General features: G+C 44.8%; 1 protein-coding gene across 2 annotated transcripts; it reads right to left on the bottom strand.

The window, feature by feature from the left end:
• Nucleotides 1-935: 935 nt before the first annotated feature.
• KLRG1 (killer cell lectin like receptor G1) lies at nt 936-12,379 on the bottom strand. 2 transcript variants are annotated; one of them, XM_040575046.1, is made up of 6 exons: nt 12,239-12,371; nt 11,931-12,134; nt 5,567-5,659; nt 4,669-4,820; nt 2,589-2,692; nt 936-1,615 (listed from the first exon to the last, which is right to left on the bottom strand). In XM_040575046.1, the coding sequence occupies exons 2-6, from the start codon at nt 12,043-12,045 to the stop codon at nt 1,504-1,506; spliced, it is 576 nt and encodes a 191-aa protein (XP_040430980.1). In that variant the 5' UTR covers nt 12,046-12,134; nt 12,239-12,371; the 3' UTR covers nt 936-1,503. The 2 variants fall into 2 exon arrangements, with proteins under 2 accessions (XP_040430980.1, XP_040430987.1); XM_040575053.1 differs by lacking the exon at nt 5,567-5,659 and having other exon boundaries at nt 12,239-12,379.
• Between the last annotated feature and the right edge of the window lie 3,302 nt (nt 12,380-15,681).

Here is a 15,681-nt window from a genome sequence, read left to right as displayed (position 1 = left end):
TCTTAATTTCTACCACTCCTCCACACTTGTCTCCTCAGCCTCATCTCCCCAAACATGTCCTTTCCACCCATCCACCTCCTGCTACCCAGAGTGCCCTCCTTGTCCTTACATTTAGCATGTAATATGTAGCATGTTTCGATCTCTCCCAGACCAAACGCACAGCTCAAAACATCTACCACTAACCTGCTGCTTGCTGAGGTTTGCTACTTGGTATTTGGGAAATCCCCATGGAGACGCTCACATGCACACTGTGTCACATATGCATAGTGAGGCAGATGTTCAGAACAGGCCACGGCTGCTACATGTGCTCCAGAGACCACTCACACAGGCCAAGCAGTGTATGCCTACCCGTATGCACCAGACCTGTTGGACAGGTACAGTCAAACTCACAGACCGTCAACAGCAGACATTTTGCTCACAACCCTGCCATCAGGCAGCCCAGTCTGAGTAACTGCTCTGACTGCAGTTAAACTGCAGTCCCAGGCCAAGGGATAAACTGGTAATAGTAAACTGAAATATGATATAAATATATGAGGAGAAATAGGATAAAGTGGAAATTAATAACATTTATCTTCCTTTGTTGAAACAAAATCTCTGGGTGAAAAAAGAATTTTTCAGTTGTGTGGTAATACAACCTACTGTCCCAGTGTTAATGTTTGCCGTGTTTTGTGCTGTCCCATTCTTAGCCTGTCTGTTCTATGTCACCTGAAAACTTGTATTAGGGATTTGTCCACTGCTTCCTCTCTTTGCCATATGAATCTCCAGAGGTGGAAAAAGAAACATGTTCTTGGTTGATTCAATAATAACACACAATTAACTGCATTCCTTTGACTCCAAAAGTCTAGGATCTTGGCTAATTTGGTTGAAGTTGGCCTATAACACATGGTGTGCAGGTGGTTTCTTCCAACAGAGAGAAGCAAAGACATGGATATACATTTGTATATTTGGTCCAGTACAGTACTGGATGTTTATTTTCACTGCTGGATTCACAGAAGTTGTAGTTTCCTTTCACACTCCTCTCTCCTGTTCATAACTCTGGGATGCAAAATGAGAGGTTGCCACTGGAAGGAGTCTGTTTTATACTACTGACCGTGAACAGCAGGTTCTGTTTTCCTCGTCCTGCTGGCACCATACAATGGAGATGCAGGGAACGGAAATGGAATCTGATGCTCAAGAATGAAGAAAAATGGCCAGCTTGCCTTCAGAGATCTGAGGACCCAGTTTCTACTGTTACAAAAAACGGTATTGAAAATAGTAAGAAAAGACAGAGGATAAGTGCCAGGTCTCATCTGGTCCCAAACATCACTAAGCCAACAGATGTGGACTAGAAATGGATCTAGCACTGAGGATAACTCACCCTTAAGGGCAACAAACCTGTCCTCGCAAGGCATATTTGTTAGAGCAAGGAACAGACCTCAGTCTTGTGTGGAGCTTTGGTTTGCAGGACAATGATCCACTTGTACCAGTGATGAGACAGTTGTGAGATGAAAATGTATAAGGGATTTATCTAAGAGATTTCTCACAAATCCATGCAGCAGAAAATTCACAGCTGGAGGCCTGAAAGAGATCCCGTATGAGGACAGCACATTGTTGCACGGGGCTGTTAGACAGGACTCTGCAAGAGACATGGAACAAAAATGAGTCTGAGAGAAAATGCTGAGATTATCCCCAAGAGGCATGGAAGAAAAAGCTCTGATTTTGAAGGGTGGAGCACAGAGAAGGAAGTGACAAAACCCAACCTCCAATAATTAGCTGTTAGAGAACAAAATGTACACCAAAAAAAGAAAACAGTCTTCCTTGGAGTTTACACATCTAAGTCATTTTACCATTGTGGAACCTAACTCAGAACTGAACATAAACATGATGGCCTGCAACGACAGTGATGTCCATTAGCATGAGAACAGCAGTGCTGAGAGTTTCATGGAAATTTGATTACCTTCAAGAAGTTTGCAAGAACAGTAAACTGGATTTAAGGAAAGAACTAATCCAAGTGCTTAGTGTACTGACAGCATGATCTTGGGCAAACTTCCTTGCTGGAGAAGTGTTAGAGAATAACTCATTGTGTTGCTTGCTATAAAAAGGAAAGGGCAAGGCAAAGGCACTGGACCAAATCATAGTGTTTTGCCACATGCACAATGCTGAGTTTTGTATAAGTGAAGACTGTGCCAAAAATAAGTTTCTGACTTGGGTTGGCACAGCAAAGCAGCAAAGGACTGGGTCCTTGCACCCATTTAATTGGCACCAGCAACTGGCAAAATGGGTGCAAGTTAGCCCAAAGCAGTAAGACAAGATGGACTGTATGCTTTTTTTGACTGAGCAACTGTGTAGGCAGTGCAGGTGAATCGCCCTTGGTCTGAGCAGCTTGCAGGAAGTAGAAAAGGAGATGCTAATATTAGCCTTCCTTTTCATAAGTACATTACTTTACAAGGTGCAGGGCAGTAAAAAGTAGGCTTTTTTGAGTTCAGTGACATACAGGTAATGGTAAAATGTGCCCAGGAAGACAGTTTCTGGTGCAGGAACTGTGGATATTCTGAAACACTGGGGAATCTGATTTAGCGCTGTTGTTTTTAAAACAGAATTAAACTCACTGGGTGCCATTGAGTATAGAGCCATCTTCCCAAATCCAGTCAGAGCCTGTGGTCTTGCTCAGTCCAATCCAGAAACATGCTGTTTGAATACTCTTGAACAGGTTCTAGAAATGGTGATGAATTATAAAAAGACTAATAAGAGTCAGCCTGAAAATGGAGGTAAGGATAAGTCAAGAGAACAGACAGCAAAATACATCCTCTCACTTGACTGTTCCTTATGTGGTTCACAATACTGCTTCTTCACATCTGGTAAGACAGTCAGGCTGATCAGGGAGATCAGCCCTGAAGATCATGCCTGGAACAACAACTAAGTGTATACTCACAAGGAAGTAAGTGTGCTTTCACAGTTCAGGGCAATATATGTGAACCAAATGCACCACAGTCTTCTGGAGTATCCTACACAGAGCTTTACGTAGGAACGTATGCTACTAGTATTAACATTAATGCTCTCCCATATAGCTAGCTAGCTAGATAGTGCAACGTATTAACAATTAAAGGTAAAATCTGGTCAGGGCAGGAAGTGCAGGCACCAAAGATCTGTGCGAAGAACTCAGAACTAAAGCTCATTACAATTTGATATGAACCTTCCTCCTACATGTTTTCAATGTTCATTTCCTTTTGCCTAACCTTTAACTCCTGTCTACTGTTAAAAGTTGAAGCCTGCAATAGAAACTCACCCCGAAGTAAACACCCCCCCCCCCCCCCAAAAAAAAAGGGGGGGGGGGAGGGGGAGAGAGAGAGAGAAGGGGGGGGGGGGGCGGTTGTCTTCTGTCTTCTCCATATTTGCAATAAAACCCAGCAAAAGCAGCCTTTCAGTAGCACGGCTGGGCCCCATCCTTATCTCCTGCTGCCATAAAAAAGCTTCAGAGCAGACATTTTCATAGCCATTTTCAGACATTTCAATAACAAAGCTGGCTTGCTAAAGTGCTAAAAAAGCGCTTCCCTGGTAAAGGGCAGGGCGGGACGGGGGGGGGGGGGCGTGGGAACAGTCACTTTGCAACATAGGGTAGCTATGATAGCTAGGAAAGTCTTACTTGTGTGGGGAAGTCTGCGGAGGGATAATGGATTATACTCTGGTGGTAGGGACAGTACTGAGAAAGCAACAGAGAGACTTTCTTCATGCACAGAAATGGGTAATTTGGAGAAGATGAGTGTTTTCCAAGGAGCCAAGATTTGCCTAAGAAAGTATGAGAGTCTGATACATATTCCCAGACCAGAAGACACCTAGCCTTGTAAGCCACTGCAGAACACATCACACAATGCAACTTTCATCCACAGACTGGAGGCTGTCCACGTTCATTGGACATGAGCTAATAAGTCCTGGTTTGCACAGAACAAAATCAAGTACTTCTGCTCTACTTGTGCAGGTATGCCTCACTTCCCTAGTGGTTAGCTCTATCCATTTCTTTAGTAGATGCACCTGTCACCAGTGAGCACCTGATGGAAAATGAGCAGTAGAACAAGTGGTTTCTGATAACACCAGCACAACCGAGGTGTGTTTTTTTTTGTTGTTGTTTTTTGTCAGAGAGAGGAAGTCAGCATTGAAAACAGACTGAGAAGGAAGTATCTGTACATGAACACAGGGAGTGGCAGGGGTGACTGAGCAGAAGAAGCTGGAGTGGTTGCAGGAACGAAAGGTATTGGTTTTGCAAAAGACACTTTGAAAAAGAAGCATTTCTGAAGTGTAGTGATGTACTGGTTTGTAAGTAATGAGTGGAGATTGCACAGTGCCACAGTCTTTTCCTGTAATTATTCATACTGGCCTTGTTGGGGCTAGGAGGGAGGTGGAGCAGGGCAGTGGAAAAGGCAGTCTCCCAACTTTCCTCCTAGGATGATTCTGAGTAGCTGACAGCGACCCTCACTTCTCCTTTCCCCCCTCTGCTTCTTGGCTTGCTGGGAGCTTATTAGGTATATACTGAAACCACAACTGCACCGCAACATTATAGTGCAAATATTATAGTTTAAAGGCTTGCTGGCCTTTAAACCAAAATATTGCCAGAGTGACAGCACTGCCTGGATGTTAATCACTGAGATATCTGCAAGGAAATGGAAGGTCCTCAAAGAATACAAAAAACATTACCATTTCACTGGTATCGCTGATCACCAGGAGATGAGCTCCCTGTGCCCAGCAGGATTCCTGGCTGGAACGCCAATCCTTCTTCTCCTTGGAGAAGGAGTAGCAGCTCCCTCTGTAGGCTATCCACTGCTCAGGGCAGTGTGGGTAGGAGTCATCTGCAAAAGAATTAAAATACCAGTCTTTCTCTACCATTAATCAACAAACAGAAAGGCACTTGCAAGCAAGGGCCTACTGAAAAGCAACTCTCCTGGATAAAAGCAATGCAGAAATCACAAATCAGAATAAATGTCTAAAAACAAGAAGTTCAAACCCTCTGTGCATTTTCCATGTGCGTGTGTCCCATGCACTCTAATGCTGGTGTAACTCTTCCACCCCTTGGTTTTCCCCTGAGCTACTCAGCTACCTCAGAACCAAAACTGGTTATCTGAAAGGAAAATATACTCTGGGTGTGCAAAACATAAGGGAAAAAAAATGCTGTCATTCTGTGGGCACAATGTGATTTTGTCACACATCAGGTGAATGGATTTTATGAGGCAAACAGTCGATTCTCCTACATGGTTTAGCACCATTTGTGTGCATGCAAATGTGTTACACATCTCATGTATTGCTTTACAGTTTACCATCCTAAATATAGCAGACAAGTCTACAAAAAACATTCAGTATGTTTCGTTGTTCTTTGCCACAGTGTCTGAGATGGGTTGCTTAGGGTCTGCATAAGGCATGTATACTTCAGAATATTCTCAATAAGCAATAGGTACATAAAGGTGGTAGAAACACAGAACAGCTTCTGGTTTAACCCCATATAATATAAAGGAGTTCAGGATCTGATCTCCTGTGCTTAGATGAGTCTACAGTCCTTTGCTCTTGGTTGCTCACCACCAGCACCCCTTTGCGCACTTACTCATCTTCCAAATCAAAGCAATCGCTAGGGAGACGCTCAGTATCCCAAAGCCTATAGCCAAGCCCGGCACAACCACTGACCTCAGACAGGGAGCTGTAAAAGAGAAAAGAAGAACCACAATGAACAGGACCCACACAAAAATTGATGGTGTTTTGGGATAGTTTGCTTGTGTCCTGGGCATTTCCGTAAGAAACTGCACTATTTAGAGCATCCCTGTCCCAACACATAGGTACAACAGAGGGGTTTGATATGTTTGATATGGTTTGATGTGTTGCATATCATCACCACAAAAGAAAGAGAAGGGATGTACTACAAAACTTCTCCACCCGTCATTTAGTAATACACCCATGCTCTGTGTCTTCAGGAGTGAGTGTCTACGCTCTGTATATTGCTGCCAGGGCCCTAAGAGCACTAAAAGGCCTCTGGGGCCTCCTCCCACCAATGCCCATCAGCCCAGGAGCCCCATTTCAGCTCAGCCTGGGGCCACTGGTCCCTGCCTGAGCTTCTCGGGAGGTCTCCACAGAGCCTACTGACCCAGACTCTGGCCTGAAGACCAAATTCCCAGGCAAGCCTCTCACCTGTCTCATCTTCAGAGATTTTCCTGATGACCTGGACAGCTGAGTCTAGCTGCACTCCCACCACCGTCTCCACTGGTGGAAATGGTGTGGCAGGCTGGGCCGGGCACCTTACGGGGCTCTGTTCCCAGTCCACAGGAGCTGTGGTGTGGCGGGTGATGCCAGGAGAGGAAGCACCTGGCCCAAGCCAGCAGGTGAGTGGCACCTCATGCTGGCAGAAGACTATGAGCCACCAAGGGTCACCTCCAGCAAACACGCTCCTACCTCAGTGTTGAAGTTCGAGGCGGAAACACAGAGCTGTACAGCCACGTCTACCTTGTTCCCGCTTATGTGCAAACAACAAGGCCTTTCCCACAGCTGTCTCAGCAAAAGTGACAAGTTTAACCTCAGCATCCTGTTCACAGGCTTAGACACACAGTTGTGTTACGCCATCCCAGGACACTCCCAAGTCAATCCTACACTCTCGCCCACATCTCTCTCTGTGGGGCAGCAGGATGGGAGGACCAGCCTCAAAGACCTCTATGCCTCTCCACATTTTCATTGCCACCATCCATTGCTCACCCACCATCACTGGCAGAGGGTGACTACTTAGTGAAGCCTCCGCCCTAGTCTACAACAACTTCCCTTCAAAGGGTGGGGAAGGATTTCAGTCTAGAGGACTGAGAGAGATCTGTTTGTGTATAGGAAGAACAGGTAACTTCCAGTCTACACCTTGATTTCCTACTGTCATGTTCTAGAGTTGTGCTTGCCCCAAGAGATACTCTTTTAAGCCATTTGAAATCTCAACACTAAAATCTAATCTCCCAGGCTGAGGAGAGGCCTGTACTTAATACCATGGCAGAGCTGCAGGTGGGAATTGATTTCCTTTTTTTATTAAATTCAATTTGATAGCTGTATAAACAACAAGAAGTTTTAAGAAGCACTAAATAGGCAGCTAATAGTTACTGATGTTGAGGAATACAAGATTTTTCCTGTGCTTCTCTCTTAAGATTATATACCACAACCTTTTCTAGTCGAATTCGAGTCTTCTACGCAAACCCAGTTGCAAAGTCCCCAGCGGAGCTCATGAAATCTCAGGTGCTTGGTTGTGTCACACAATCCAAAGAAACATATTTTTGCTCCTAAAAGATTCTAGTAGTCTAAGAAATAAGATGGAGGAAAGAGAAAGCCAAAGACACTACCACAGCAAGCACATCAGAGACTTGGTTGAAGAAGGGCTGGGAGTAGGATGTGTTAACAATGGGATACAAAATATAAAGAGAAGACAGAGGAGGCTGTTCTCCTTTCAAGTAAAATTAAAGTGAAAGCATGTTAATAAATCAACTACAATAACGGGGTAACAGTAACAGGAACCCCACAGATCAGGCAAATACTACTAAATAAATAGGGTGAAAATTGTACTACACATTGCCAGACAAGGATGGTGATAGCAGTCATGAATTTAAAAAAAAATAAAAATCAGAGCAACAGTGAAGGAAGCACAGTGACAATGACAGGCATCAATTTCATATTAAATCCTATCAAGTCATATTAAATTAAACAAATGTCAGAGCATGGCACAGAGACTAAATGTTTTGTCACCATCAATAACTGCCTCACAGAGTGGCAAGCTGGGAGACGCTCAAAAATAGAAGCAGCTTGTGACTGCCCTGAGCTGTGTACAGGCCCTGTCTTACCATGGATCCATCCAGCAGCTTCTCTGTCGCAGTGACCATAAATGTACCAAGATTCAACAGGAGAGGAGGGAGAACACTATGGTATAACAATTTCAAAATAGGAAACTACAGGCAAATGAGGTGTTTTGTCAAAGAGAAATTAAAAGGCACAGCTAAAAGAACAAAATACTGGTTCTTTAGGGGAGACTTCAGTAGGAGAGACTTGTTATAGGATCCCTTGGTGGAGGCTGAAAACAAAATCACATATCCAAAAAACATATCAGATATCCAAAATGCTGTAGAAAACACAAAGAAAGCTAGTGCTAAAACAGAAGGGGAAGGGACTTCACTGAAAAACAAGAATACCTGGTTTCAGCATGGAAAGTCTAAATAAAGAAAACAGACAAGATTGTAAACTCTGGCAGATTAATGCGAAACTTCAGGAAGGCAAAGAGATTGTTGTAGGGACCTATCACTACATATTTAGTTTGCTACTAAACCCCTGTTGTCTATTAGCCATTCTCAGGAAAATATTGCCTATCATGATGGACCATTCCTGTGTTCTGTCCTCAAATCTGTTGGTGTCCTGCTTCTATTAATTTATTTTAGTCCTAGAGATGTTTTTAGACTCACTGTTTTTAAAACCTGTTTCTGTTTTATCGCAGTATGTTTAGACCTGTGGTGTTAGTTAAAATAAGTTTCCAGGGTAACCAAGGAGAGTATGAGGGAGTTTGTTCTAAGCGTCATCCTTCTGGTAAAGAGATCTTTCCTACGGCAAAGGTTCTGTAGCATTTCTTGAAGCTAGTCAGTCTGGAACAGTTGGAATAGATCATCTTTGAAGGTCCCTTCCAATTGAACTATTCTATTCTATTTTTGATTACATGGACTTGCAGGATCTTCTAGCTGCTTCACTTGTAGTTAAAAAAAAAGTATTTTAAAATCAATATTAAAGAAAAAATGTCTTTTCACTTACAAAATACAGAATGTCTATCAACTTTGCATATGGGAGGACAATGGGAGAACTGAAAAACTTGAATTCAGCCCTCTTCTCTCTGCCTGCTCTCTATTCCTCTTCTAAGGTCATCTTTGTACTTCTGGTGACATAGTTTTTATCAGTCAGTCAAATAATCAAATTAATTCTCAAGAGAATGAAGTCAGCCTAAGGTTAAGGTGTAAGGTGGAGCTTCTCTGCAGATTGCAGAAGCACAGAATGGTTGAGGTTGGAAGAGATCTCTGGAGTTCATAGGGTCCAACACTCCCACTCAAGCAGGGACACCTATAGCAGGTTGCCCAGGACCATGTCCAGACAGCTTTTAAAGATCTCCCAAGGACAGAGACTCCACGACCTCTCTGGGCAAGTTTACAGCCAAAAACTAAGCAAAATAGGATAAATATCTGTTGAAACATAATTATTTGTTCAGAGACCACATGCTTGGAGAAACTGAGCATTTGCACTTCTGTTTTCCTTCCTCTGTTGCCTCTCAGGGAAGACATCTGCATCCTCCAAATCGCTGTTTCTGATTTTAGGGGAAACTGCTCTCAGGACAAAGCTATTGGGATGACAGTCAGTGAAACAGTTAATTCTTAAATGTCAGCAGTAAGCATATGAGCTGGTGCCTACTGGCAATGAATAGAGCAGTTCATCCTCTATTGTTTCAAACCAACTGCAGCAAAAATAAACTGACTTGATTCAGCAAATCAGCATCAAAACAAAATCCCAGGGCACTTCCACAACCAGAGCCAGATAGTTCACTTGAGATTTTAAAACAAAAAGTTATGCCATTAAATAATTTTCAGAGAAAAAAAAAAAGAAAGTGAAGGGGGCAAGTCATACTGAAGCATTCAAGCTGAATTTGAGCCTCCCTTGAACTGTAATGATCAACCCAGGGACATGGAATAACATTTTTCATAAATCAGGATATTTACTGCTTGCAGAAAGGTGTTCCTGCAGTCCCCCCTTTTTAAAACAGGTTCAAGAGTTTGTGCTTGATCCTCAACCACTGGAAATACCACATGAAGCTTTTGTAGAAGAGGAAGAGAGAAGTACCTGAGATGAGTTTGAAAAGTGGAACATCCAGACATATTTACACGTAGCTGTCTGGTGAACTGGGGAAGAGGTTCCCTGAGGGAAGGGAGAGGTTGCCTGGTGGATATTTGATGTAAATATACAATGCTATAGCTTTCTAGAATAAAAAACACCCAGTTAGGTCTATGAGAGCTCTGAGGAGACGAGTGTGATACGCTGCATTCATCTGCAAGGAATGCGACCTACTATTTTTAGGTTTGGGAGTCCAGATTCAGTTCAAAAACTGAAAGTTGTTAGCATTTTATAATTCTCTCTTCTAGGACAATCTGAGGAATGTCATTGTGTTGTCCCAGATAGATCCCCTCAGCTCCTGCCTATGTTAGTATGGGAGCAATGTGACTATGTGGTGCCAGAGAGGAGGATGTAAGAAACGAGGGTACAGAGCTGGTTACTTGCTGTTACTACAAGCAAGTCACGTAGGGTAACCACTGTTTTAAGTGACTGCTGGACTGGTATTTTGGTAGTGTGAAATATTTCAGGCTCTCTGGCAGCCAGAGAGGACAGATCTAGAGTAACTATCATTTTCAGGGAGTCTATGTGAGCCAATACCGTTTGGTTGGCCAGAAGACTGATCTGTGCACCTGTGATACACCTCTGACACTGGGTCACAGAGGTGACTTAGTAGCAAGGATGTGCATTTAAAAATAGAGATAAAAAACCTGAGAGCACATCTCTCAAAAGCGATGGGGGCAGGAAGAGAGAGATGTAGAGACAGCTGAAAATAAAGGTGTTCTAAAGAAAGTTACTTAAACTTCTCTCCTTGGGAACTCCTTGCATACAGAAGACAGCTGGAAAATAACCAAATATTATGCATAGAATTTCTGTTCAAAGATCAGCTTTTTCAGGCCTTCTGGTTTTAGCTTAAAAAGATAAGGATACATAAAGCAATTTGGACAGGAGGAATATTAAAAGGAAAACTGCAAACATCTCACCACAGCACCCTAGAATTCCCACCTCCGACAGGATAGGAGTGAACACAAATAGTGGGGAATGAAAGGATGTCCCTGTATTTTCCAATGCATCAGAAAATGTGTTTTCTAATGAAAGCACACGCAAAATTGAGATTGCCTTCCAAGCAGGTGGAGTGCGACTACCAGATGTGAACTTGGGAGTGGGTTCTCTGCTGACTTTGTTTCTAGAAGGAAGCAAATGACGAGGCAGTAGTAACAACTGCAGATATATACAGTTATTCTGAGCATGGCATAGAAATCCTATCCCAAATATCCTCCTTTGCTGCAATAGCTCTGAAAAAAGATAAGGTCAACCAGTAGTGTTGCAGCCAATACAACACGACTCACCTATATACACAGACATTTAGTTTAAAAGCAATCAGCTTATGGGAAGGAGACATTTATAAAAAATGACTACCAATGCAAAATTTCACTTTTCTAAGGTGAGATTTCTCAACTAAATGGCCAGAGAAATTGCTCAGTATGACATTTGCGAGGGCTAAATGGAGAGAATGGAGCAGAAGCGAGGAAAGAGAAACTTAAGGAAAGTACTAAGAAAATCTTTCTGATAGTAAACTGCCCTGCAGGACTGTCTCTGGGGGAAAGCTGAAAATTTGCTCAGTGGGAAGTATGTAAAACTAGAACAGAGAAAACATAGGAAAAAAATTATGACAAGAATCCTGCAGAGACCCATTGGAGAGGGTCTGGATGATCTCATATGCCTCTTCTGTCTCTGATCTCCGATTAGCATACACCCATAATTTATCTGTACTCACATCTCGTTTGCTATTCAAAGAACTGTTGCTGACAGTCTCTTATTGCTGACAAGCAGACAACTTGAAAAGTGCAAACTTCTTTCAGAGAAAGGGGTGCCTGGGTTGAACGTCCGGTAATAGGCACTGTAAGGGGTCTGATGGAGGGAGGAAGGGGAACAACACATTGGCTTTTATCACTGTAAAATACTCAGGTAATATTAAAATCAAAACAACAGTACCATGAGCTGGTACTCAAAATCAGTGAGTAGCTCACTGATTTATTAGATCCTGCTTTTGCTAGAAGTAAAATCCTTTGCTGACCTACCTCATCGAGCTTCCTTACCTCTCCTTTCCTGTGCAGCTTTGTCTCTTGGAGGAGTTGCAGAGAATTTGACAGAAGTATAGATTATTTCCTCAGTTCTTTCTGTTGCAGAAGTATCTGATCTGCTTCCCTCCATGCCAAAGCAAAGAGTGCATATGACAAGATGTGTTTCGAACAGGCTGCTGACTGCTAGGGTTCAACGCCCGTGAAACAGGAAACTTGAGGCTACATTCAGAAGACAAAAAATGTGAAGTTGCAAAGCTGTGCAAAATAACCAAATTTACACCAGAATGGTGAGCGTTGTAAATGCAAGACGTTTCATTTCCTACCCTCCTGAGGGATGTCTTAAGAGCAGCATTGAGTGGAAGAGGTGATTAATCACAAAGTTCATGAGTTTTGAAGTGTTGCCAATGAAAGGCTTTGATTGCACTGTGGTAATAATTGTGAGAAAGTGTGCAGGTCTAAAGAGTTCCCTCTCAGGACAGAAGCAGGTGGATAGGGACAGTACAAGGTTAAAAATACCAGTGGGATAAACAATGGCTACAGCTAACTGGCAGTCCAACTGCTGTTGAAAGGGAAGTAAAAGTGCACAGCACATGTTTGTTTGAGAATGAAGCCTTATGAGTTTCGAGCATTTTGAGAAGGAACTCGTTTCTGTAGTCAACATCCAGGGCAAATGTGCTTGAGAAACAGGCTGACATTGAGAGCTGACATCCTTCAAGACCCTCAACAGTTAACATCTCAACAGCATTAGTACAAGAGAGAAATGAAGCTAGTGAAGACCGTTAAAATGACTAAAGAGCATCTCACACATGAGGAAAGGCTGAGAGAGCTGGGACTGAGCACCCTGATAAAAAAAAAGGCTCAGAGGGATCTCATCAATGTATAAAATGTAAAATACCTGAAGGGAGGGTGCAGAGAGGACAGAGCCAGGCTCTTTTCAGTGGTGCCCTGTGACAGGACAAGGGGCAATGTACACAAACTGAAACACAGGAGGTTCCTCTGAACATCAGGAAACACTTCCTTACCATGAGGGTGATGGAGCACTGGCACAGCTTGCCCAGAGAGGTTATGGAGTCTTCCCCTTTGGAGATGGTCAAAAACTGCTCAGACATGGTCCTGAGCAACCTGCTGTGGGTGGCCCTGCTTGAGCAAAATGGGGTCGGACCAAATGATCTCCAGAGGTCACTTTCAACCTAATCCATTCTGTGACCCTGTGATCAGAGATAAAAGGAAAGGAAGGTTCTCTTATGTATGAAATACTGAAGATTGACCATTGGTGAGAATGGTGGGGAATACTGATGCTTCTAGCAAGCTGAGAAACCTCTTAGTTGCATGGCTGGATGGCTTTTCTCTTGATCCAGATGAACCCCTCCACTTCATACTCAGACTGGGGATGTGTGCCAGGCTTGGGATGTACACCTTCCTCACTGGTACAGTTCACTTACAAGAACTGCCCAGGCAGTGGCAACAAAGGGCTTTCCCATGGTTTTCAGTTCTAGGGCAGGAATGTTTGCTCCTTGTCCTAGTGACATGCTGTAAATTTGAGAAGTGGCTGTCTGGAAAGATGCTTAATTTGATACAGAGCGCTGTGGACTATTTGTGAGAAAGCACATGCTTGGGAAGGTACGAACTGGCTATTTCTGCAAATCTCTCCATCACACACTTCCCTCTAAGGATGGCAGATTGCACCCATGCGATTCCTTCCAATAATGGGTTTCTGCATCGAGCCTTTAGATTGCAAGACAAGAAGTCTGTACTTGAGAGGAAGGGGAAGGCAGAACACAGCAGATCAGCACAGAAGGGAAGCTCTCCTGAGTGTTTTCAATGGATATTAGAGAAGTGTAAAGAGATCTGACGAGCCCAGAGAGGGAGAATTTGCTACAGTCATTCTGAGAGTTTAGCTGGGAATATAAAGTGTGACTGGAAAGAAATCACCAAGATTCAGACACTGCTTAAATGCCCAGACCAAGAGGAGAAAGTTGTGGTCAAAGGCACTGGCTTGCTGCTTGTTGGGCCAGTATGATAAGGAAGATGGAGTTATTTGTTGTTAAGTGAAGGCTTGTGGGGAAGAATTAAGAGCTCTGTTTTTAAGTGTTTTACCATTTTCCCTCAGATATCAGTAAATTGAGTTCTTAGTTTGGACAAGAAATAGAGGGGAACTGGGCAAACTGCAGCATATGCAGATAACACTGTTAATATCCAACTGTGCATATAAATCAATAGGACTGATGCAGCTGAGATGTCTGCCATCCTCCCAGTAGAATCAGCCGTAGGGTACAAATCACAGCCAGACTAAATTGATCAGTTTTCCAGGAGCCAACAATGCTTCCACCTAATTCTTCACTGCTGAAGAATCATGCCATAGGGAAGTCTCCCAGAATCCTCTCAAACAAGTTACTTCTCTACCATGTTTACAAATTCACTGAATCCAGCATTTCTTTCTTACTAAAAGACAAAAGCCTCAGTTGTTCCTTCTAAAAACAGAGCCATGGAAACTGGACTCTTACCGTCACACTGGGGGCAAACGCCCTTTAAATAGTCCAACGTCAGACCATTTATAGCTTTAATAATCCTACTCAAGATGTTCAAGCCCACCAACTTCATGCTGGACCTGGAATTCCGCTGCAGCGGCAAAATTTGCAACAGCTGAGCCAGCAGTGTGCCCAGGTGGCCAAGAAGGCCAACAGCATCCTGGCTTGTATGAGGAAAAGTGTAACCACCAGGACCAGGGAGGTGATTGTCCCCCTGTACTCAGCTCTGGTGAGGCCACCTCAAGTACTGTATTCAGTTTTGGGCCCCTCACTACAAGAAGGACATCGAGGTGCTTGAGCGAGTCCAGAGAAGGGCTACGAAGCTGGTGAAGGACCTGGAACACAAGTCCTGTGAGGAGCAGCTGAGGGAACTGGGGTTGTTTAGGCTGGAGAAGAGCTTAGGGGAGACCTCATTGCTCTCTACAGTCGGCCTCTTCTCACAGGTAACTAGCGATAGGACTAGAGGGAATGGCCTCAAGTTGCACCAGGGGAGGTTCAGGTTGGAAATGAGGAGACATTTCTTCTCAGAAGGAGCAGTCAGGCACTGGGACGGGTTGCCCAGGGAGGTGGTGGCGTCACTGTCCCTGGGGGTGTTCAAGGAAAGGTTGGACCTGGTGCTTAGGGACATGGTTCGGTGGGTGACATTGGTGGTAGGGGGGTGGTTGGAGCAGACGATCTTGGAGGTCTTTTCCAGCCTCAGTGACTGTGGTGCCGTGACCTGCACGGAGGCTGGAGGTGAGAGCCCAGCTCCCAGGAGAGCCACGAACTGTTTACATTGGCCATTTTCAGAGGGGTACGAGGGCGCTGCAGCCTGACGGGCCGGGCTGCCCCTGGGTGTTCTGGTGGCTGGCGGCGAGGACTGGAGGGCCGGGGGCGGTGCATCGTGCGCGCCCCCGCGGGCGCGGGCGCGAGCACAGGCACAGGCACGGGCACGCAGGGGCCGCCCTCGCCCCGCCCCCCCGTCCGCGGCCCCGCAGCCCCTCACAGCCCGGGGGCGGCTCCCGGGCCGTGCTCCGCCGCCATTGGGCGAGCCGCGCCCGCCTCCAGCCGCTCTCCCCCGCGGCCATTGGCGGGGAGGGAGCAGCGGGCGGGCGCTCAGGAGGCGGTGCTCACCGCCCATTGGCAGGACAGCGAGGGGGGTGGGAGCCTCGAGGCCTTTTTCCGTCGCTCATTGGACGGAGGCGAGGAAGGAGGCGGCCTGCAGAGCCGCTCCGCCGATGGGCGGGGCTTCCCGCCCG

The sequence above is a fragment of the Cygnus olor genome, chromosome 1 (genome assembly GCF_009769625.2).
Source record: "Cygnus olor isolate bCygOlo1 chromosome 1, bCygOlo1.pri.v2, whole genome shotgun sequence".
Classification (NCBI taxonomy): domain Eukaryota; kingdom Metazoa; phylum Chordata; class Aves; order Anseriformes; family Anatidae; genus Cygnus; species Cygnus olor.
The sequence above is the reverse complement of the archived record's forward strand: the minus strand, read 5'-3'. Positions and strand labels throughout refer to the sequence as shown.